Source organism: Stegastes partitus, unplaced genomic scaffold, assembly GCF_000690725.1.
Source record: "Stegastes partitus isolate 25-593 unplaced genomic scaffold, Stegastes_partitus-1.0.2 Scaffold373, whole genome shotgun sequence".
Lineage (NCBI taxonomy): Eukaryota > Metazoa > Chordata > Actinopteri > Pomacentridae > Stegastes > Stegastes partitus.
Window position 1 is genome coordinate 100,854 of NW_007578104.1, and position 24,466 is coordinate 125,319.

General features: G+C 44.7%; 1 protein-coding gene across 2 annotated transcripts in view; it reads right to left on the reverse strand.

The window, feature by feature from the left end:
- Window positions 1-24,466, reverse strand: part of LOC103359445 (chloride channel protein 2-like) — a 203,008-nt gene that overhangs the window by 91,702 nt on the left and 86,840 nt on the right. For both annotated transcript variants that reach the window (XM_008284783.1, XM_008284782.1), the window contains 4 exons: window positions 11,983-12,114; window positions 8,337-8,465; window positions 5,342-5,475; window positions 3,067-3,144 (listed from right to left, as the gene is read on the reverse strand). In XM_008284783.1, coding sequence (XP_008283005.1) covers window positions 3,067-3,144; window positions 5,342-5,475; window positions 8,337-8,465; window positions 11,983-12,114 — 473 coding nt within the window. The remainder of the gene's footprint in view (window positions 1-3,066; window positions 3,145-5,341; window positions 5,476-8,336; window positions 8,466-11,982; window positions 12,115-24,466) is intronic.

Here is a 24,466-nt window from a genome sequence, read left to right on the forward strand (position 1 = left end):
CGTCCTTCCTGTTGCTGCCCTCTGTCTCCTCCAACCCTCCCACATTTCATCCTCCAACAGAGGCGCTCACATCTCATCACAAAGAGAGACGAAAATCTGCAAAGTTGTTTGAGCTCCACAAACAACACAAATAGTAAGAAACGGACCAAAAAAGCTATTTAGTCAGACAAATATAAAATAAAGAAGCAGCCTTCATCCGCCCGTAGTCCAGAACTTCCTGTGCTCATCTTCATGTATTCTTTCTCTTCCCCCTCCGTCATTATCTATCATTTTCTTCTGCCGTCTCCTTGAACACTTTTGAACAACTATAAAAATGTCAGCTCCGTCCGGTCCACGTCATTCTTCTTCTTCTGTAGCTTTTGTTTTAGTTCGTTTCCTCCACCTGGTCTTTCTCTGAACGCTGCCGGAGGAGATTACGACGCTTCCTTTGTAACCGCGTCCTGATGATCATGAACACCGATTCAGTCGCCTGCTGAAGAGAAGCGTCGACTTTATCGACGCCGTCGTCACAGCTCAGAGGAAACTAACAGACGTCTTCACCCTCAGAGCGCCAAACGGCTGCTGCTGGGGTTGACAGAAACTTTAAAAACAACAGAATGACGCCGTTTATCAGAGTCATGATACCAAAGTCCTCCTCCGTCCTTCAACTAATCACCTGTGACTTCCGGTTTCAGGGGAAGTTCACCTGAATCCAAGCTTCACATTGTGATAACTAATCAAATCACTGTATTGAGATGAGTGACTGCAGGCTGTGTTTAAGCTGAGCAGACGGGAAACAGGAAGCAGTTAAACATCTATAAACCGTTATCTGTTCTGGATAAGCCCCACCACCGCCTCCGCCTCCTTCTGGGCTGTGGAGCTCCTTCTCAGACGGACTGGTTCAGCTCCAGGACTGGTTCTGGACCTCCGTCCTGTCCAGAGCAGGAACTCTGAGCGTCCTCAGCTCTCTGCTCGCTGACACGCTTTGTGTTGCACATTTAGTATAGCTGGTTGATTTTATTTTTCATAGTGTTTAATTGGTTATGTGATGTCTTCATCGTTGTAAGTTTTAAAGTTACTGCACTATTAAATAATTAGGTTAACCGTGTTGAGCCCGTCGTTGTTTTATTTCATACAACCTGCACGTTTCTGTTGAAGTCATAGTTTTGAAATTCTTCCCTTCATCTGCCACACTGTGTTCACTTCAGCTGTTTTTTCTATTATTCTACTTGCACAGACTTAATTTTATTATATTTTCTAACTTGTGATTTGGTGTTTTCTGTAACAAAATCATTTCCCAGGTCTGGGATTAATGAAGTCTTTCTGTTCTGTGCTGCACAAGTGGATTCTATCATTTTCAGCTATTTTTTTCTAATGAATAATCAAAGATGTGAAACTTTCATTGGACTTTTTGGATGGTTGATGGTATTCTATCTTCATCATGTTGCACAAAGGAGATGTTTGAGTTCTTCCTCCTGCTCGTGGTTGTGCTGTTTTCTACAGAGGTTCAGAAAAAATGAAGCCACACCGTTTGATGGAAGACGCACTGATGTTAGATTGTGAGTGAGTCAAATAGCTGAGCTGCTGTTGTCTTATCCCACCTGAGCTGCACCTACATTCCTCATTCTGGCCCCAACTTTTATGTTATTACAACATATGGAGTTATAAAAACTGCTTTCTGAACACGACATGCTGCACCAGGTAGCTTCACAGTTCTCCAAGTCCTTCTTTAAGAAAACATCCTGGTGCCCGTGTGAACATCAGCACAGGTTTTCCTGTCAGTAAAAACATGAGGTTTGTCAGAGCACGAGGCGTCATCTCAAATCAAGCAGGGATCGTCCAAAGTTAAAGCCTTTTCACTACAGAACTCTCTCTTTGTGTTATTTATCCTCTACTGTAGCTCAGCGGGGCGGCACCGTCTGTGACAACACAAAGAGGGAGTTTGTAGTGAAAACATGGAGATATTTGTCCAAGTGAAACCACTTCAGATAAACTCTGAAACACATGTTTGCAGGAGGACTTCAGATTCTGTCCCGTACAGTGAACTTTTAATGGACCGAGGAATGTTTACGGTAAGAACAACCTACTGAATGTGATGCTCACATGGATGCCAGCTACAGGGATGCTCTAGGAAGTGTTTTAACGGCTCGCTGGCACTTTCCTTCTGTTATAAGCCAAACTGTTTGAATGTGGCACCAACATGGGGAGCAGTGGATCTGGTTTCTGTGGTGTGTGTGCATTAAATCTTATTTATTATGACAAACTGATTATTTTTGCTTTCCTTAAATCAGGGGTGTCCAGTCCTGGTCCTGGAGGGCCACAGTCCTGCATGTTCTAGATTAAACGATCAGCTCATCATCAAGCTCTGCAGAAGCCTGATAACCATCCTGATCATGTGAATCAGGTGTGTTGGAAGAAGGGAAACATCTAGAACATGCAGGACTGTGTGAAACTGAAGGAGAAATAAAACGAAGAAAGGAACATGTAATAAAAGGATGTGGGCAGTGGTGAAAAGGTGTGTCTGCATCTTAAAAATGGAGAGTGAGGAGGATCCTCTGATGCTTCTGGGGACCGAGGTCCAGAGCGGGAGGTTCTGAGTGATGGGTGGTCGTGGATGGGGAGTGACTGAGCAGAACTGTGGATGTATTAACGGTTCCTCAGTACATCGGATGGATCAAATGAGCCCTTCGTTCGTTCATTCTCTGTGCTCTGCAGTTATTTGGCATTCAGATAAAGAAGGCTGCATTTCTTTCCTTGTAGGATTTTTAAGGCTTTAGCGAATAAATTACTCACTCAGAAATCAGGCGGTCAAATTAAAGAGAAAACCAGAAACGTGATTTCTACCTTCAGGTCCGGCGGCCTGAGAGGTAAAACTCACCACTCGCTGCTGCTCATTGAGCTGAATGCTTAGAGTTCAGTGTGATATCCAGATGTGCGCACATCTGGACGACAGGAACAACATTCTGAGGGTTCACCTTAAACATTTACCTGATGTGTAACATATGCATCACTTAAAATTGTGTTAATAAGACAAATCAGTGAAGTCACACTTAAAAAACAGAGAAAGTAAAAGTAAGAAGGGCTCACCTCGTAGATTCCCCCAAACAGAGACATGAACTTGCTGAGAAGAGCAGCGCACAAGCTGGCGATGTGGACAAACGGACCCTGACGGGAGGAGAAACAAAGACATGAAGCAATCAGCACAGTGTGAGAAGCTCTCCGGACCTCCTGCTCTGTTGTGAGTCAGTGTGACGGCAACACGGAAACTCTCTGAAAACACGTCAACAACGAGACAGTCTACCGAGGACATCTGGATTCAGAGGCTGAGGTTCAAAGTGGCTTAAAAGTGAGATGCTGGAGTTAGAGGCAGCGAGAGGCCTGCGCTGAATCCCGACTGGATGCTGCTGCAACCAGGAGGGAGCAGCGTTTAGCGGCGAGCGTGTCTTCAGGCGAGCCGGTCTTTGGGGGGAAGATGCACCTACAGCACCTGAACTGTTTTTGCTACAAGAAACAGTCTCCTGCACCTCGTTACACACTCCACCTCCTCCATGAGACACAAACAACATCTGCATAGTGAGGCAGGGGATCCCAGAAGCAGCAGAAAAACATCCTCCTCCCTCCCGCTGGGATTAGAAAAGGTCTCAAGCCAACTCGGCACTTTCCTTCCTTTTTCTGCTTTTCTTTCTTTTCTCCAGATTTCACAGTCGCTGCTCTCCACCTGAACCCGAGCGTGTCGGCCTCGTCGTGCGCTGTTATGAATCATTTGTAATGCATGCTGCAGGGCTGTGGGGGACTGGAATGTGAATGAGCTGCTGAGGGTTCATGCGATGGAGCATGTTAGACGCTGCATATGCTCTGATTAAAGGCATGATTAAACCTCACTTGTGTTCTCACACTTTGCTTTGACCTACATGAGGTTTCGGTGGAAGCTGGTGTTCTGTACTGTGAGGGTTTATTTTGGACATTCAGACGTGACAGCAGCTGGTCTGAGGTCTGTATTTTATCACAAACAAAGGCTTCACGCTGCGATCTGCTCAAACTGTGCCAGAAAACAGCGTAACTGTTGAATGTGGGTCAGCGCTTGAGTTCTGTTGCTAACATAAAGAAGTGAAGCTGGGTTTTGCTTCACACAGTCTGTGGTGATGACACACGGCGGCTCGTTTACGTGGATCAGTGCTGCCCTACAAAGACAAAACACGGCAACTACACATCTGTCAGGATCACAGATTAACACTCGGACCTGTTCTGTTCTCTACAACTCAATTTGTGGATAAAAATAGCAGGAACATTTCTCCAAAACTACGAGACAACGGTAAAATCAAACTACACGGCTAACTGTTAGCTTAGCTAAAGCTAATCTGCCCACATCTGGAAGTTTGAGAAGAAGCCGTCAGCAGACAAGATGGTTGACAGGAGATCACATGACCTCAGCAGCAGAAGGTCTTTGCATCGTTTGTGTACATCTGCATCTGGTTTTTCTGAGGTTCTGCTTGGTGCAGTCTGTTTAAAGGCCCTTTCAGGTGAGCACACCTTCCCAAAGATCTGTCCACACCTGAAGGTAGCGTCCTGGTCACTCCTCTCATGTCTCCTCAGGTCGGACCTGGTAACAGTTTCAGAACCAGTCTGAACTGCCGACTGCAGGCTGTTTCATGAACGGATCGACTCACACAAGCAGCGGTACTTAAACAATCTGCCGTTTTCCACATTCCAGTCCCAATAATCATCCAAAAACATCACAAAGAGAGTTTAAATAACTGCAGCATCAGACAGCAGCAGAATCCTGATCAGCGTCTCCAGACAACTCACCTGGAACAACAATCAGTCAGCTGTAATTAGAATTCATTTGCTGTTTCTCAGTTTACTGAAAACAAAACCGACGCTGAGGCGATCTGTTGTGGTTCAGCACCAACATATCAGATACTTCTAACGCTGAAGTTATTAAAGAGGCTGATTAGTTATATTTTGTAAAATTACATTATGTCTGAATGACCTCCGTCTGTCTTCAGCCTTTAGATCAGCCACACATAGAACACAGCATAGACCACCTGCACAGTGTAAAGATACGGTTCTAGAGCCTGGTTTAGTTACTGGTTGCTGTATTTATAAAGTAGATTAGCACACACACACGGACACACACACAAACACACACACACACACACACGAGCCCACACATGAATAATTTTGCATTACGTTCATCACACCATTTAATTTTAGTCCTGTGAGTCCTGCACTGTAACGACTGACTCACTGATTGACAAACGTGTGTGTGTGTGTGTGTGTGTGTGTGTGTGTGTGTGTGTGTCTTCTCATTCAGAAGGCTGTCTCCATTCACACAAGCATGAAGCACAGAGCAGTGTGTTACCTCCTTGCCCAGAGGCATCCCGCTGCCCAGGGCGCAGGTGAGGCCGATGACTTTGGCCACGAAGGTTTTAAAGGTGAGGTATTCCTTCAGCACCACACCTCGCAGGATGGTCTTCATCTCTGGGATGCCTGAACCTGCAGGAGAACAGCCGACGGTCAACTTCAAGACAGTAAATATAAGAAACACAGACATGTAAAGAAGTGGGTAGCAGCAGTTGATTTTGCTTCCTCTCTCAATTCTTAGTTGTTTTATGAAAAGATTATGAAATAGAAGAATAAAGTGAAAGAGGAAGACAGAAAGTCACCCGTTCTACTTTTCCTTCTTTATAAAACCCAACATAAATGAGATTTCTACATCCAATGTGCATTTTAAACGTCAGAATATTCCCCATGTTTTGTTTTTAGTCGACTTCTTTGCTCAAAACCACAAACACATTCATTTACGCTTTCTCATCTTGAAAAAAAAACAAGGTTTGAAAACAAAACTAACTGCAAATATGTGCAACTGAATGTGAAAGAATGAAGTTAAACCTTAAAGAAAAAGGAGTTTAAAAAAAAGTTCTTCAGTGCTGCAGAACTCTGATGACGACACGACATCAGCTGTTTTCTGTTGATGTTCTTTGTCAAAGCCTCAAACCAGAGAAACCCACAAGAAAAGCATTTTTTTTTTAAAAGGCTAAAGACTCGTCTCATTTACTTGGCAAACGGCTGAAACTGGTCGACCTTTGCTTTGGTCATTACAGTAAGACATCACTGTGTTAGCTTTATGATCATCACAGTCGTCCTCACATGTGTTCACAGCCTCCCATTAAAGACGGAAACAAACAGCTAGAATAAGTTGAAATTGACAAAAGCAATAATAAATAAAAATTTGACAAGAATCATGCTTTTGAATTTCTGGTTCAACAGAAATATTTTTAAAAAAAACAAACAAAAAGAAAAACAAGCAAACAAGCATGATGGGACCCGTGAAAGGGCTCTAATTTGTCTGTGACAGTCTTGTTTTGTTTGTTTTTTAAAATTATTCTTTTTAGCCACAATTCAGAAGCAACGTCTTATTTCACTAAATTATAATTTAGAACATTTTTATTTATTATTACTTTTTCCAGTTTCTAGTTATTTGAGTGACTTTTTGTGAGTTTCTTTACTGGAAGGATGTGAACACATTTGAGGACGACTGCACCTGATTGACTCCAACAGGTAAGCCCTGCATCCTTTGAGCTTAACGGACTTTACGGGGTTTTGCTTGTCAAACTGTGTTTTGTATTCCAACAGCAAACAGCGAGTGAAGGGAAAGCGAGCCTCGGTGTTAGAAGAAGACACGTCAGAGTCTCAGGAGCGCAGCCGTCTCTTTAGCCTCCGTTACGAGGAGTGACAGCCGACGCTCTGCTCCACCTGCAGCAGGACCAGCTCGTGCAGAGGGCTGCAGTGAACTCAGACAGACCCAACCTGAACTTAAATCTACTGCAGCTTTCAAATGTGCACATCCCTGGTGGAGGTTTTCTCTCCCTTCCCTCATCCTGAAGCAGAGGAGGCCCTGTGGGGAGGAAGCTGGAGCTGTTGGACTGCAGCATCTACCGTTCACACACCACCGTCCAGGAGGAGGTCATTACTGGGAAGTGACAGAAACCTGAAACTCAGCAGCTCCTGGGACCACTGTCAGGGTTTCATTTCCAAATATGGAAGATGAACGACAAAAACTGAGCGGATCTGGACTCGTCTGTCTGCCTCCTGTCACGTGTCACCAACGTTATTCCACATAAAGAGACGATGTGCATCTGAAGCTGCACCGTGAAACCTTCAAACATCTCATCAAACCGTGACTGTTGTTCGACTATTTGACTGCTGTGGGATGTTCCACGGTCACTCTGCTGACACTTACACAAGCCTTAGCAGAAAGAGATTCGAGTCCTAAGTGTTGTAGCTGCACATCACCACAACTGAACGTGTGAAGCTTTTTAATCTGAATACATTTCAATGTGTGAGTGTGTAAAAACCTTCTGATCACATGAATGCAAATGTCTGAACGTGTAAAAACAAAATATTAGAATAAACAGATTTCATGTCTGATTTGGTGAGGAGATCTGAGGCTGTGTGTGACATTTAGTGAATGAATAATTCCAAATGTGTTGCTGCATCAAGAAGCTGCCTCTAGAGACGAGGGTTTCCACCTCATGTCTGCTCCAAACAGCAAACTCTGGAGCTCCTGTTAATGCTAGCTAAACAAGCTGGCTAACACACTCGTCATCAATCCTGTACCCTCCCTGTGATCAGGTAATGACAGGAACATGTTCTTCATCTCCAGAGAGAGAACACTAAATGTGAAAGTGCAAACTTTGGTGCAAATCTTGCAAATGCACTCAGACATTTAAAAGTATTTTTGCAAATTGTTTTAATTTGTTCACAAAATGTCGTGCACAACCACATATCCATCCATCCATCCATCATCTCTACACCTTAATCCTCACCAGGGTCATGGGGGCTGGAGTCTATCCCAGCTGACTCAGGGTGAAGGCAGGTTCACCTGGACAGGTAACCAGTCTATCACAGGGCTACACTTAGAGACAGACAACCAAGCACACTCACATTCACACCTACGGACAATTTACAATCACCAATTAACCTCAGCATGTTTCTGGACTGTGGGAGGAAGCCGGAGAACCCGGAGAGAACCCACGCTGCACGGGGAGAACATGGAGACTCCACGCAGAAAGATCCCGGGTGTCCTCACCGGGACGCCAACCGGCGACCTTCTAGCTGTGAGGCAACGATGCTAACCACCGATCCTACCAAAGGGATCAATAAAGTTACATCTAATCTAATCTAATGTATAGATAATGGATGGATGTGATTTTCATTCAGTACCAGTGCAGACATGGACATGGGCCACATATATTTAATGGAGGCCAGATCTGGCCCACAAGGAGCCGCATCTGTGTGCTTGACCTCCATGTCCTGTGTGTGTGTGTGTGTGTGTGTGTGTGTGTGTGTCGTACCAACAGCCTGCGGGGCGAGGATCTGAGTGAAGCCGGCAGAAAAGGTGATGAGGACCACGGGGTAGGTGACCCAGGCCAGGTACTGCAGGAACACGTTGCTGTCCAGACCACCGTACATCCACTTCTGTGCTGTGGACACAAACACGCAAAGCCAGAGCAGACGTGTAAACCAGGACACACGTATGTACATCGAGGGCAGACATACTCTATACAGCTGAGATCTCTGAGGACCGACACAGTGGAGCTGTCAGCTGAACGGCGTGGAGGTGTGTCTCCTCAGAAAAGGTGATTAGTCATGAACTGGATCCAACTAAAAGTAAAACTGTACACCACAACTGACAAGACTGAGCTAGTTTCTCCTTGACGGTGCAGCACAACACACACTCACACATTCACACATTCTCTCACACACACACACACACACACACACACACACACACACACGCACACACACGCACACACACGCACACACACCGTCCATCTCCTGAGGTTACAGATCAGCTCTCACAGCTTCCTGCAGTCGTCTCAAAGCGTGCACCTTCTTCTTCCTGGAATGTAAAGTCTCTCTGATAACTCTCTGGTCCACACGTCTCCTCCTGCACTTTCCTTCATCCACCTTGCAGCCGGATGATTGATGCCATTAGAGACCTTCCATCCAGGCCTCCTGCCATCCTTTAATCCACCTCCAATCCTCCGTTATTACTTCCTCTGCTCTCTTTCTCTCTGTACTGCTCACTTCTACCTCTGGCTGACTTCAGCTCCCCCCTGGTCTTTCTGCCCCCTCTGCCTTCTTGCCTCTCCCCTTTGAGACCCTCACAATAACCAACACACCGTTATCTTCCAACGCTCGGCCCCAGGGCTCAATCCCGAGTAACAACTTTCTCTATTTACAGGCTCCTGTTGGGCCAAATTAATCAGAGATATGAAGTGCAGCGCTGTGCAGATGTCTTGATAAAGCTCAGTAAACAGACTTTAACTGCTCCTGAACTCATCCGGCTCATAACTCTGCCCAGCTGAATGAATCTCAGGCTGCAGCGCTGCTCCTAAATCTCTTTACATTATGATTTAAAGCTGTATGAACCGTGCTGTGACAGCTTTGTATTAAACCAACCTTGCTACGTGGGCGCCACACCGTCGGCTTGTTGACGGGGTAGACTCACATTAAACTGATCTATGGAGGAGCCGCCAAACATCTGATCAGTGTTCTTATTCACCACTGGGTTTGGTGGCGATACTGAGCGAGTAAATGTGCCTCGGTGACGGCAGGCGAAGACGAGTGAAGCTCAGGAAGGACGTCGACGTTCTCAACATGATGCTGCTTCATTGTCTTTATACAATAACCTCGTTCTTCGTGTCCCCCGTGTTGCAGGAGTTTTTCTCTGCAGCGTTACTAAAAACACACCACTGCTGTTAGCCTAATTGCAGGTTAACCGCTAACGATGAAATCTCTTTAAACAGGGAAGTTCTGGAGATTATAGTAATTTACAAATTTATTAAAGTCAAGCTGATCTCATGGTGTGATCTGTGATTAGCTGGTCACAGCAAACAGGGGAGGAGGTGTACGTTTAGACTTAGCAAAGGATATAAATATTAATACAAGTGAGAAAAAGTAGAATTTTACAGTTTCATCCAAGCTAAAGGATGACTCAGCAAAATCAACAGGTGGTTTAAAGAGTTTTAATTCAACCCACCATGATTTTAATGAGCTGAAAGTGTAAAATACTGGTGGGGTTGAACGTCAGTGTCATAGATTTGGACCAGGTGCTGGGTGGAACTAAACGATGCTTTGCAGAATATGGTTGGCTTAACAGAAGGAAGTTCTCCTGGAAGAATCTTCTTTATTACACCAAAGTGAACAAGTAGACGGTTAAACAGACAGCAGTAGAGATGTTGTAGAGAATTCGATGTCCATCATTCACATACGTTTAGGGAATGTCAGCAAATAACTGTGCTTTGGGAAATGATTTTCCAAAAGCGTGATGGGAAACGATGGATACTTGATTAAAATACGACTGGTGGTGTGTAAATGAAGCTCTTAGGAGGACCTGGGAGGAGATAGAGGCCCCACCAAGGACCAGTGGTGGATGATTACTGAAGAAATCTATAAAGTGGAAAAACTAACCCACAAACTACGACTACAAGAAGGACAAAAGGACAGTAACTGGAATAAATGGACTGAATACCAGACTGGAATGGTGGAGGACTGTTTAGTGAATTTGGATGAATGTTGATGTTTCTTTATCTTGTGTTTTGTTCTCTTTATGTTTATAAAAGTGAAAAAATAGTTGAACAGTACCAATTCATGAGAGAAAACGGACCCACTGGTTCACCTTACTGAGCTAATAATGTCGATGCTAATCGTCCATGGAGTTCTGGTCATTGGTACCATTTGGTTTTCATCCAAAGTGTTGAGCCGTACCAACAGTGATGGAGTGGAACTGAAGGAGATTTACTCACATGCTGTGTAAAGTCAGAGGTTCTTGTCTTTATCTACATTTTATGTGTTTCAGATAACCTGAGCAGCAGGAAGTCCAACCGCTAAAGCTGAACAGGACACTGAGCTGTGGATTAAACCAACCAGCTCGTTAAAATCAGCTAACAGATATCATATATAAAACACTAACGGGGGATGTTATTCAGATTCTTCTCTTACTTTAAATTAATGTTGCTGACAGACAGTTTCCTTTAACTGAGGTTTTATAAGCAGGAGGTTTATCAGCGTTCAGCGTAAAATAACAGCGAATACATGATGAAGTCTGCGGCTTCACCAAACCATCACTGGCATGAGCTCCACCAGGCTTTGAGGTGTTTCTCTGTTAACCTGGTGAGTTTATTAGACTTTTATTCTAATGTGCACTGGTAACAGGCAGGGCTTTCATTCTCATTAACGTCCACAGAAATCCACCAAGAGGCTTTTAACAAACTCCAAACAGAAGATGCTGACATGTTTAGATCCACTCGTAGAAACACCGTATCGATGTCGATGGTTTCCCAGGACGACATGAAGAACCTTTTTCATTTCTCCAGCTCTGGATGTACTTTCTAATCCTTTACAAACACATTTTTCATGCAGACTTTCAATAAACTGCAGCAGAGCCACGTGCTCAGTATAAATATTTGCACGAGCACATTAGCTTTTTTCCTACGTACGCTCCTCGGTTCCCTCCAGTCACAGTCGTGACTAAAGTACAAACCTCTTGTTCACCGACTTCGGCATTGATTCTTTAGTAAATAATACATTTTCCTTGATGAGACTGCCTGAGGAGAGCTTTTTAATTGGTGCATGTTGTTCATCCACAAAACTTTCATTTCATTCCGTGTAATTTAAAAGACTCGTTTAGAAAAGCTGAATGGTGCACGTTCATATACGAGTATAAAGAGGCTGCGTATACCTGTCCTCTGTCTGGATTCTGCTCTCTTGCATCGATTCAGTGTTTCTGTCTCATCACCAGTCCAACTCCTCCTCATTTTGTTTTTCTCCTCCAGCCCCAAGTATAAACCAACCACTCCCCTTCATCCATACATCCTACCCTTTACCTCCAATCATTTAATCCTCCTTCTTTCTTAGAATCACCTCTTTGCCTCCTAACGCTGCTGACTGTGAGCTCAGCCAGCAGGTTCAGAGCCCAGTCCCTCCATCCCTCACCTTGCAGGCAGATGGCGATGCAGAAGTCCACCACCCAGCTGACCAGGGCCATGAGGAGTCCCAGCAGGATGAGGAAGATCCAGTCCTCCCCGACCCGCGAGATCAGGAACTTCTGACAGCGAACCGTGCAGACTGTGGAGGTGGCAGGAGGACAAGACAAGGCGTTAGGGCTGCGTCACATCGCTGCTTCACTCAGGCACTGACGTTTGGAAAATGCAAACAGATTTTATTCTACGTTTTCCAGCGACAACAGCTGTGTTTCCATCCAGCAGCTTCTGAGACACTGAGCAGCAGAGAACATGCTGTTTGTGCACCTAGTCCTGCATAAAGCGCTGAGTAATGAGGCAGTGGGTGAAAAATGAGAAAACACAGTGAAAGGATCAACTAAACATTTAAAGACACGACCCACCGAGCCTGACAACACAGACACTAAAACCTTACTTTACAGGTTAGTAATTTCCTAATAATGTCCAAAAGTTTCCTGGTTATATGTAAAATAAAATACAAAATAAAAAGAAGAAGTTTGATACTAATTATGTCAAAAATATCAGGACAAAGCTCTGAGACTGTTATTTTTATTTCATTTTGTATGATTATTTTTAAAATACATTTTAATTTATAACATAAATTATTCAAAATTAATTTCTAGAGGATTTTTATCCACGTAAACACTCATATAATGTTATTTATTTTAAACTGGACCCTCCTTAAATGTTGAATTGTTGAAGTTCTTCTGACCTGCTGTGGTGTTCACTCACCGAATAGACCAGATGATGCTGGAAGTTAAATGAAATCACACCAACTGTTTCTGTTATGTGTATAATTAGCTCCAGCTTGTATTGTGCTTTTCACTAACCCTCCTATAAATCTACAGCTTTCTAGGACATTAAAGCAAACTATGAGGCTGCAAAAAAGACGTTTAAAACCAGTGAATTACATTTTGTTATTTTATCTAAATCTGGACAAATAAACCAAAAGCTCGACACCATGAAGGTGAATGATTTCTGCACATCGGCCCTTTAAATATTAGAAAACTGCTGCTTGATTATTTCTGAAGGATTTCTATTTCACATGTCACAAACTCCCTCGCTGTACCAAAACGTTGAGGGTCATCTTCTCAACAGTTTGGCATTCATAACCTCAGAATCGTGTTAAAAACTGTGATGGAAACTCAGCTCGCTGCGACGTAGAAGATGCTGGAGATGTTACATGAACTCAGAGGTGACGACCAGCGACGGCCAGAGAGCAGCAGCAGCCCCGTCTCCCAGAAATGATGCTTCTAAACAACTGATGCCATCTCATTTATGTTTGAGGGAAATGTTCTGGTGTTTGCTTCTTTTCAGCCACCAAGAAGTGTTGGTGCCTAAATTTCACCAAGACTCTAACAAGCAGGAATCGCTGTGAAAGTAATATTCTACTAAATCTAACCACGTGGATGCCAAACCGGAACCAAACACCAAAACCTCTAAAGTCTGCTTTGTGGAGGCTGAGTTCTGCCTCCATCCTCTCCTCCTCACATGGACTCTGTGGCGTTCCTTGTCCTAGCATTACCTCTCGGGCAGAAACTACCTTTCCTTCAAACGTAAATGAGAATGCAGTTTAGTCGCATAGCGGCGCAATTATTGGGAGACGGGTTTGCCAGCAGAGGTTACGGCAAAACACTGTGTTACAACAGAACCTGACTGATTGTGTCATTACCTTGTGTTGGGAATATATTAACCTATAACTCAGTGGAGCAAGAGGCTGAGGACAAAACCAATTACACTGATCAATGTATATTAAATGCACAGCAGCACAGAATGGAGGCGCTACAAAGCAACACACACACACACACACACACACACACACGGTGGAAGACAATCAGATCTGCGATACTCACCTAGAAGCAACGCCACAAGACTCGGTGCGAGACATGCATACACAGTTACTAATTATGACTAATTGCTGGAACCAAACATGAGTTTGTCGGTGACTCATTAGGATGTGCGCGCACACGCCACCGTGCACACGCCACCGTGCACACACACGCCACCGTGCACACGCCACCGTGCACAATGGCTCTCGTTGGCGCCACATCCCCTCCTTCCTCCAGGCCCGTCCTCGTTTCCCTTTTCTCCTCGGCTCTCGGGAGCAGCGGGGCGTCCCTCACGCCGACGCCGCTCGTGAACTCCTGTTTCTGTCGCTCTGCTTCCCGGCTAATCTGCAGCACGTAGAGCAAACGCTCCTTCATCGTAGCCAAGAACGCTCGTTCACACTTTCAGATTTTCAGTCCTGCATTTTCTTTGAGCGGAACAAGAACTGAAAAGCAGTCACTCAGTTGATGATCTCCATCCTTGACACCCCTTTTATGAGCTGCCTGCTGGAACCCGTCAATAGGGCAGAAATAAAGAAGAGTTCACGCTGCAGTTTTTCCTCCATTAATTGAAGGTCCAGAAGCCCATGTGAGGGTCAGCTCTGGCTTCCTGTACATCTCTGAAGCCCTTCTTTATCTGCTCTACAACCATTTGCACTCTGACACAAGAAAAAATGTTCTCCAAGGAAAGCGAAAGGTTTATTTTAGTCCGTTTTATTTCGCCTGTATTCGTTTCAGGTGCTTCTAGTTAATATATAAGAACTGATATTTGTTGGAAAATGAACCTATTTATTGACGACAGTATAAAGAAAAGCAGCTCTGAGAAGCTGCTGAACATGTTGAAGGCCTGCAGACTCATGCATTACTGACTACTGAGGATTTGCAGCACAACACAAAACACACTCTTTAGCACACACTGTTCTTACTTCGTCATATTTAGTATGCTGCCTTTGTCCCAATTTTCGCTGAAACGTTCGATCCTCCTGGGCACGGACGATACGAGTCTTGAAGAAATCTATGCAGAGACCATCTGCTCGTTGCTGGAGGGGTTTTGTTGTTCTGCTTTCCACTCTAAATGCCCCCAAGGTGTTCTATTGGATCCAAGGCCAACGCTTTTGTTTTTTTTTCTTAACTTTTTTCTTCTTTCTAAACTTTTGTTTGACTGCTGCAGTGTGTTTGGGATCATCGTCATGTTGGGAAATTCCTCCAACGATAAACCTTCAGAAACCGGCAGTTGTCTTTAGATTCAGTATTTAAACTTTCATTCATCGATAAATACCATCCCCCCAACAGTCTCATGCTGCCTCATGTCATCCACTTCCTCCCACTCTGCCCACTGTGGCTGTACTGGTTAAATGAACCCAGAACTCATCATGTCCGAGGCCAACTTCATGGATTCTGAATTCTTAACGAGGTGAAGCCGACTTCTCTGGTGTCGGTTGTTCTGATTGAATGAAGCCACACGTGGACTGAAGAACTGGTTCTGTTGTTGTTGCTGTACTGGTCAAGTCTCCGCCCAACCTGCTGGACCCCATCTGACCCACATACATTTATGTTGGTTCCACCCGACCCAGACTGTGCTGCCGATGTTGCCTCAGAGGTCTTTGTCACGGTGCCCCCTGCTAGCGAAATCCCCACAATGCTCTCTGCTTACCCACAAAGAATTACCAGTACTCCCAGTGACCGCTACCTCTGGTTGCTGGCGTTAAACAGTAAGAGGCTCCACCTGGTGGTGCAACCAGGTACTACAGCTGATCTAAAATACATTTTCTGACGGGTATGTAGAGAACACAGAACATGTTTTGGAGCTAGTGGAGCTCCAGCACATGCTCTCGACACAGCATTCAGAATGTGCTCTACTTTACAACAAGGTTCCACCGACAGAACACGAGGGAACAGCGTTGGATGCAAAAATGCATTTATTTATGCATTGCAGGGCTCCTTAAATAAAGTCTGTTCCACAAAGAGCCGTTGCCTGTTTATTCACGGATCGCCTACGACGACTACGACCTCAGATCGGACGAGACGACCTGCTGAACTTAAACATATAACTAATCAGAGGAAAAGAAATACAGGAACATTTTTTATAACTTTAACGTACTTGAAGTCTGTATCATCTAGGGAACCGGTATTGGATCATCTGATACAGAAACACTTGATCAGGACGTCTCTAGTTTTCATGTCTTTCGCGTGTCGCACATCACCAGCTGGAACTAGGCCTGGTCCGATTTCTGATATTCAGATATTTGGGCCCATCTAATGGCAAATATGCGGATATTCGGTGGGACCGGGTGGAAGTGGGCGGGACCGGGGTGGAAGTGGGCGGGACGCACTGGCAGCACTGGGCTGCTAATGCCAGTTTAAGATAGCGGCCGCAGTTCTGTTTCCTTGGTGGAAATATTCGACCATCACAGCTGCTATTCGGACACCACCGCAAAGACCAAATATTCGGGTCCAGCTTCTACAGATGATTCTTGTGTCAAACCAGTTTTTTAAATCCAGGTTGTGAACGGGTGAATTGCATGTGGTGTGATTTTTCCAGGACAGCCACCGAGCTTTCTGTCGGTGGTGCTGTGGCTCTACCTGGAGCTCCTCACTGCTGCTGCCCTGCTGATGGTCCGGCTCACGTAGGGACACGACCCAGGCTAACACCGCTCACAGGTTCTTTTATAACGGGTTTGTTGCACTGATGCTGCACATTGGAGTCGATATTTTCATGTAGTCTATAAAATTACTAAATAGAATTTGACAAAAATCCCACACTTAGGCTTTCGTGGACATGAGTGTTTCAGGTAACTTTCTAGTGATGCAGGTGTGCATCAATAGACTTGTGTGCTGAGTGCTAATTGTTAGCTACAGTCTCCCATCGCCTGCTGACGTCACGTCACTGAAGCAGAATCCTTTAGTTTCCATTTAGTTAATTTTTGAATCACATTTTACCGTCGTTCAGCTCAGAAGCTAAAGAGTAGAAAACCATCACATGTTCAAAGGGGAGGCTGACATCTCCGACTGACGGACGGACGGACGGACGGACGGATGGACGGGGTAAAAAGAGAGAGAGAGAGAGAGAGAGAGAGAGTGAGAGAGAGAGAGGGAGAGAGGGCAGGAGGTGAAGTGAGGAATGCTGCAGGGACAGAAAGAAAAACGCAGACACACACACATGCATGCACATATTCCCCAATCAACACCTACAGGAGCTGTCTGACACACACACGCTGCTAAGAGCTGCGACACACACACACACACACACACACACTCTCGCCTTGGCTTTCCATCACTCCACAGACAGTGATGTGACAATTCTGAGAAACAGTACATGTGTATATTTAGATTTATGTGTTGTGTTCTGTGTGTGTGTGTGTGTGTGTGTGTGTGTGTGTGTGTGCGCACTTGTGCGTCATCTCACCCACGGGCCGTCTGTGTTCTTGGACCCCTTCTGTCATCCAGACACTAGTCAGTGCAAATGAGTATAAGTGTGTGTGTGTGTGTGTGTGTGTGTGTGAGAGAGAGCATGCATGTGCACACGCATGATGTCTTTGTACTTCTAAACACGGCGTGTGTGTGTGTGTGTGTGTGTGTGTGTGTGTGTGTCTAGCAGCAAGTGTAATCTTGTCTTTTTTGGAGATGTAATTTAGTTAGCTCTGTCTGTGCTGGTATTGCTTAATAGCTTTTTCTGCAGCGCGCACACACACACACACACACCTACATACACACACCTATACACACACACCTACACACACACACACACACCTACACACACACACACACACACACACACACACACACACACACACACAGTCCTGCAGACTGGTTGCTGACTTTATCCTTGGTGGCATGCAATAAGCAGCATGCTAGTTCCTGATCACTTTCATTGCCTTCTGACTCACCCCCCTGCACCACTCCTCCCCTCCTCCTCCCTCCCTCCCCACTAATCACATTCAACCTCTGACTCTACCCCTCGCCTCCTCCCCTCCCTCTCAGGCCTTATCTGCAGCCCTCCACTCCTCCTTTCTGCACTCGTTTCATTCTCCTTTTCATTCTCGTTTGCACACTTGTTCGCTCCGTCCTCAGCCGGAGACATAATGCCCACATACCTGCTGAGACTAATTTAGGTTGCCGTGGATACGCAGCGCATCTACAGTACTTCCTTTGGCCTGGCGTTAAGAAGCTGCATGTGTGTGTGTGTGGGCACGTGTGTTTATTCTGCTTCGACGAATACATTACAAAGCTTATGTCGAGACTGAAACTGCTGACATCAGACATTCATTGGCGCTGGAAAAAAAATTAAAGGGACATTACTAATAATTTTATACTGCAGCATTAGTATGTGAAGGATTCTTATCTTTTAAAAAACAAAAGACGCAGAGATGTGTGTTGTCATGTTGTAAAGGTCCAGCCTTCCCTAAACCAGACTGTCAGGGTGTTCTGTCCAACCTCCTGCTAAGCATCCGTCTTTCAAACTCCACATCAGCAAGTTTGCAACGCAGGAGGTGATAAACTTAAAGATTCAAGCGCGAGCCAAGATAACCTCGCCGCCATCCTCAGACTGAAGAAAACTTCTACAAGACTTTCTGCAACAGCAACATTTTTTTTTTTCAATTTAATTCTAATGTTTTTACTTTTATTTTTCAGAGGTTATGTAAAATGTCTAACGCGTGGGAAGTCTTAGTGCAAAAAAAGAGAATTGTGCTCTCTTTAATTATTACTTTGTGCATTCCAGTGACTTATTTATGTCCTGAAATTAATTAATTTGTTCTTGAATCTTTCATTTGGTCCTGTGGAAAACATCTGAAACGATGCCTACGGATGAAAGTGGTTTACTCAAACGCATTACAAAAAACATGCACGTATTTTGTCTTCATTTTCACAATTTAAATAATAGTAATAATAAAAGAAAAAGCAGATGATAGAAATGCCAGTAGGCCTACCACAGCTTAAAATCCATCCAAATAAAATCAGGTGCCAGCGATTAAACCGTCCTCAGAGGCTGACAGAAGGAAACCGTCTAGTTCAGACCTCTGACATCCACAATCTGCTGCTCACTTTGCTGCTGAAGTGTCACCATGCAAAGCTCTAGAGCTCTCCAAGGCCTTCAGGCAGCAAGCTGTGGGTCTCCACAAGTCTGACGAGTGATTCATAAACAAATGATCTCAAATTAAATTATTCCACCGAAGGAAAATCCTCCATAAATGACTGTAGACTTGTCTGGGACCGGACGGCCCAGAAAATTCAGCTCAGTTTGATCCAAAAAGAATCTCCAAAGTTTCATCAGAGAATCTGCAGGTAACTCTGCAGGCGCTGCTGTAAAAGTGCTGCGTCTACAATCAGACAGAAATGGTACGAGCGTGGCCCACAGGGTGCCAGAAAACGCCTTCGTTGCCCACAAAGAAGAACGTCAGAAGAAAACTACAGCTTTCTGGTGAACTTGAAGGCAAAGAGCAGGACTTCTGGAATAATTTAAAGATCGAGTTGTTTGGCCAAAGTTTACCAAAGTTAGACTCAAACTAACTGCAAAGCAGCGTCAGCCACAGCTCTGCATTACATTAGAGAGATAATGTGAAGCCATCTGTCTGAACGCTGAAGTTAAACCAGGGCGGACCTTTCAACAGGATAACACACTCAGTAAATGAAGAGTTATGGAATCGGGTTTGGAAAGCGTCCTACAGTAACCCCAAACATCTGGCGGCTGAAGGAACGTTTCCAGGAAGGGTGGTCAGAAAATTACAGCAAACCGATGTCAGAGATGCAAAAACACCTGAGAGGAGATCTGAAGAAGAGGTCAGCACACACTCCTAACCACTTCTAACCACCTCTGACCACCTACTGCCATCATTACAGAAGCTGATTGTCCTTCTGGTGTTCACCTTTAATATGTCAAAAACAACAACAACATTCAGTTCTTCACCTTCAGTCATCGTTTGGTTTCGTGGACAAATCTAAAGGCTGTGAAACTGGGTGGATCCATGCTGGGAGTCACCGAACGTCACAGACCAGTTACAGCAAACTGGTCCAAGCTAACAACTGGTAATCAGCTGGAGGCTCTGAAACATGTCAGAGGTCGCCGCCGTGTCTCATTTACATTCGCTGGTCGGTGACCTGACAGCTTTCAGGCTGTTTTGCGCGGCGTAGCATCGTGTTAGCATCTCATGCATTTTAATCACATTTGACTGATTCTCCTGGAAACACAAACTCTGTTCTATCTGAAAGCCCACGGGACAAAGCAGATGGGAATATCCTGTTACATGACAATAACATTATCACTTCCATTTGTCCAAATGTCTGAAACTTTACGTTGTTATTAAGAATTAAACGTTAACGGGGTTTTTCCTGAATGAGCGGCTCCACAAGACAGGAAGTCTGTCAGGTCTGCATACAGTAAAGGCAATAAGACAGAAACCTAAACATCTTCCTGTCTTTCTAACCATTTAATCAACACAAATGTTGATTAAGTTCAAGTAAATAAACCCCTAATTACCAAAACTGGTCACACAATTGAGCTCCTATTTCAATTCTAAACTCTTATTGCTGTAGTGCTGCTGACTTTCCTTCGGTGGCCTCAGACCTCTTTGTGGGTCTCCTGTTCCCCATTTGTAGGCCAGATCCTGGTTCATGTTTTACTTGTATTTTACAACAACAGCTGCTAAATGTGAAACTTGTGGCCACCTGGATCAGGACATCTCAACGTCAGGAATATATCCAATAACTTTTTATACAGATGAAAATGTTTGACTCTGTAAATACCTCCATAAACATTTTTATTTGACCTTGTAGGGTTTTCAGAGATCACCGTCTCGTTGTCACTGCTGTGAGCAGAGCTGGGCTCCTCACTGGTTTACTGTCTGAGCTAGCGAATGCCAACCAGAATGTAGCATCCCAGCTGTACTGTACGCACTAATTCGACTGTTAAAGTTTCCTGCTGCGCTCCAACACAACTGCCTAAAACTTGTGACAGGAACAGAACTTTGTCGTGGGGACGGCTTCTCAGAGACGGCATTAATCATTAGTACATAAGTGTGTAGTCAATCCAACCGCCTCAGATAAAACTGACAAACTAATATTGGATGTAATGTTTAATTAAAGGGCAGCATCAGAAAGCCAATATATTGATCAAGCTCTCCTGTGATGATGCTGAAAACGAGGGCAGGAGGCGTCCAGGATGAGAACACCGCTGCACATTTCCTGCTCGCACTCTGACATAAAACCCAATTATTCAAATGAGCGCCTCATTCGTTATGCAAGGTGACGGCTGTATATGGCTGTAAAGGGTAAAGGAGCCTCCCGTTAATGCCCTAATTCTGCTCAGTCATGGCATTGAGGCCTGATCTCGTTTTGTGTGCATGTGCCCCCACATTCATTACGCAGCTTGATGCGTAAGGGAGCGATTCAATTAGAAATGCCTGGCTGTGTTTAAGACCACCGGCTTAATTAGATTAGAATTAATATAGATAGACAAATCTGACCATTCAGCTCTTCTACTTTTAAACCAGCTCTGGGAGGCGGAGGGAGGACCTCCATTCAGTGTTATACTGTACGTACAGTGGAGAACAAACGCCTGAACGGGTTTCCAAGGTCGACTTTTCAAACTTCTCTGATCGAACCTGACATTCTGTGTCCATAACTTTTAAACTGATTACATTCACTGCAAAAACTACACTTCTTTTAACACCTGTACTGAGGTCTGCACAGTAAGCTGCCTAAGCAGGAGTCTGGAGACAAACCGACCACCCGTCCCACCGTTACATCAGCTCACCTGCCGGCAGGTCATTGCATCAGCTTCACGACGAGCTGAGCTAAAAGGTAGAAAAGCAGCTCTTCATAAGTGATGGCGCTGCAGAACAGTTTGAATCATGGAATAGATGAATAACAGATTCAGAGGATTGTTGTGCCGTTACAGAAACAGAAAAGTCTTCAACATCCATCACTACCTACCACTCTGACTGAGGAAGAGGAGAGGGCATGATGCTGCATTCACTGCATTTAAAGTGATCACAACACTGGTTGTAACATTAAAAACTGTCCCTTCAGCAGAATTAGTGTAAAAAGCTTTTCACAGATCGGTTTGGGTTGAAAGTTTAACGGTTTTCATCCGGTTCACTGTAGTTAAGTTAAATGTAGTTGAACCCAACTCAGGACTTTTGGGCTTTTTTGGACCTCAGACCATTTGGTTCAGGTGACAGGTATGTTTTTTTTATTTTTGAAGATTTTTTTTTAAATCTAAAAATAGTCATGCATTTGGAACCAACAATACGTCAACTTATCAGAAAACTTATTTAACATGGTTTAAAGTCTGTAATGAAGACCAACAGGTATTTGGAACGTATTCTTTCTTGGGGTCCAATGGCCCCAGAAAGATCTTCTACGTGGCACCATGAAGGTCCTGAACAGGGTTTAAAGTGTTAAACTGTCCAGTAACAGCTATTAGTGACTTTAGACTCAAACAATGCGCTCTGCCACACCACCCAAACTACTGAGGAAACAGCTGGAGGAACATGACCAAGAGCCCCACGGTGGTGATCTGGTCTCCAAACTCCCCACATCCCAACCACAGCCACAGGATGAGCCAGAACAAACCTGACAAGACCCACAAAGACCCCAGTCTGCAGCCCTGTTAACACCCAAGTGCTAGCTACCACAGAACCCCCGTCCCCCCAAAAGGTTCCGTGTCAGTTGTCCCACTGTGGTGGTCAGTGGTTCCACTGGTCCCACTGGTCCCAGTTGTTTTGGTGGTAGCGTACTTCTACTGTTCATGCAGTCTGTCATCTTAATGTTTAGTTTTAAATGTCTGTGGACTGCCTCCAGCTGGGGTTTGAGTATAACGACAGATCAGTCGGGGTTGGCTCAGCATCTAGACACACCACAAAGTGGCTCAAGAGAATCAATTGTGGGCCTCATGAACCTTACGTAAGAGCTTCTTGGTGATTCAGATGGTGACTTACTGTAACCTGTCAGCATGCTAGCTAGCCAACATCATACAGACCCTGAGATGCCATTTTAGCTGAAAAAGCTGAAAACTCAACGGGTGACTATTCACACATGATGTACCGTAATGTCTGGACTATAAGTCGCTACTTTATTCAGACGCTTTGAACGCTGCGGCTCAAACAACGATGCGGCTGATTTATGGATATTTACGATTTTTATGAATTCACCTGGAGACCAAAGTGAGGCTGAGAGCGACGACGACAGAGAGACTGAGGAAGTGATGAAGTGATTCTGAGGCTGTTCAGCTCCTGAAGACACTGAAGAAGACGACTTTAGTGGTTTTAGTGCAGGAGGAAGATGAAGATAGCCATCAGTGACTTTTCCTGGTAGCTGCTGGAGTTTTATTTCCTTACCCAGCCGTGTTACAGGAAGTGTTCAGAAAAAAGCCTCTACGGTACGTATCTGTGTATGTTACCGCTACGCATTTAATTAAAGGTTAAAACATCTTTCTGTGTAAATATCTCATGTTCCAACGTGGACACCTGCAGCCTGGATATGAACACACCTGGTTTCTTTTTAAAGTTAGTGGGTGGGGCTTATATTCAGGTGCCTCAATAGTCTGAAAATTACAGTAAATAGTTTGGATTATCTTGTAGTAACAGCACATGTCAGACACATGAGGCAGTAAATGTTGGATCTTGTAGTTAAGGTGTTGGACGGAGGAGAAATGAGCAGGTGTAGAGAAGTCAGTGACTTTGACGAGGGGCCAAATAGTCAATTCAGCCCAAAACAGCACAGCTTGTGGGGTATTCCCAGCCAGTGATGGTGGGTACCTACTGACAGCAGCCTGTTGGAGTCTGATGTGTCGTGGCTCCAAGTCACAACTTCTAGGACTTGGAGGATCTGCTGATAAGGTCCTGGTACCACGGGCCACCTGTAGAGTCAATGCCTCCACAGGTCAGAGCTGTTTTAAGAGCTCGCGAAAGACCAACAGCTTATTGGAGGCGGTCAGAATGTTTTCTTTCATGGATTTCTATCTGCTAACTATGCATCTTCATTTGGTGAAGCCGCTTGTACTTTTACAGTTTATGTATGGGCAAATAACGAGACAACAATATGACAGCTCGCACTGTTTGGGATTCTCAATTTCCTCAGAGCTCCCAGCGGATCTACGTCAGCCCGAGTAAATCAGCCGATCTCTCCTGGTGAAAACCAAGTGATTTTGGAAACGAGCTGATTGTGCAGCTGCAGACTGAGGGCAAAGGAAAGGCAGCGCAGAGGAGAATAAACTTAAGTGTGAGAGGAAAAGAGCGAAAACTAACAAATAGGCCCCAAAAGAAACGTCGTTAGAGGTAAAAAACAAAAGGAAGTCAACAATGCATCCGTAAATGTTTCCTCTGGTATTTAATACGGCCATCTCCGTTCTCTCAGGGCGCTCAAACTGTAGCGTCTCCTTGTTGCTCTCTCCTCGCTGCCTCCTCATTCATTAATCTATCCATCCATCCCTCCTCTGCTCCTTCCTTCATGTTGATGTGTTCTCTATGCTAATGAGATGTAAAAGGAGGTGATGTTTATGTAAATGTTCTGTAACAGCCTCGGCGTCAGTCCCGGGCGAGAAGGCAAAGCGTCTTGTCTCGCACTCAATCACTCGTCGAGTAACGGCGGTCGTGGCACCCGTCTTATGGCTGCAGTACAATGTCTGCTTAATGA